A 490-nucleotide genomic window follows, 5' to 3' on the forward strand; every position below is an offset into this window, starting at 1 on the left:
AAAAGTCTGCATCATCTGCATCATCAGCTCTGGGTTTGATCTCATCATTTCTTCTGCTTGCTGCACCATCGTGGATAGATTGGGGCCCCCGGGGCCAAAGAGACTGTTACCCCCTGCTGCTGCTGCTGCTGCTGCTGCTGCTGCTGTGCCGGGGGCCCCCGGGGCCCCCCCACCAGTACCCGCGGCGCCCGAGGGGCCCCCACCGGGGGCCCCAGAGGGGCCCCCAGAAACACCTGCTGCTTGCTGCATCGCCGCTAAGAAAGCAGCAGGACCCTGCGGGAGGCCCTGGGGGCCCCCCCCCTCTCCTGCTGCTGCTGCTGCTGCTGCTGCTGCTCCCCCCGTTGGCTGCTGCCTCATATTCTGTAATACTTGCTGCATCTGTATCGAGGCCTACAAAAAAAAAAAAAAAAAAATTTTTATAAACCCTAAACCCTAAACCCTAAACCCTAAACCCTAAATTCTAAACCCTAAACCCTAAACCCTAAACCCT

The 490-nt window shown here is 57.8% G+C and overlaps 1 protein-coding gene across 1 annotated transcript in view; it reads right to left on the reverse strand.

The window, feature by feature from the left end:
* The window catches only part of EMH_0099130 (ubiquitin, putative), a gene marked incomplete at both ends in the record, with an annotated part of 928 nt that extends 550 nt beyond the window's left edge, over nt 1-378 (reverse strand). The window contains one exon of the mRNA XM_013494101.1: nt 1-378. Within this exon, the coding sequence (XP_013349555.1) occupies nt 1-378 (378 nt within the window).
* Between the last annotated feature and the right edge of the window lie 112 nt (nt 379-490).

This window comes from Eimeria mitis, genomic scaffold, assembly GCF_000499745.2.
Source record: "Eimeria mitis Houghton genomic scaffold, Emh_scaff10329, whole genome shotgun sequence".
Classification (NCBI taxonomy): domain Eukaryota; phylum Apicomplexa; class Conoidasida; order Eucoccidiorida; family Eimeriidae; genus Eimeria; species Eimeria mitis.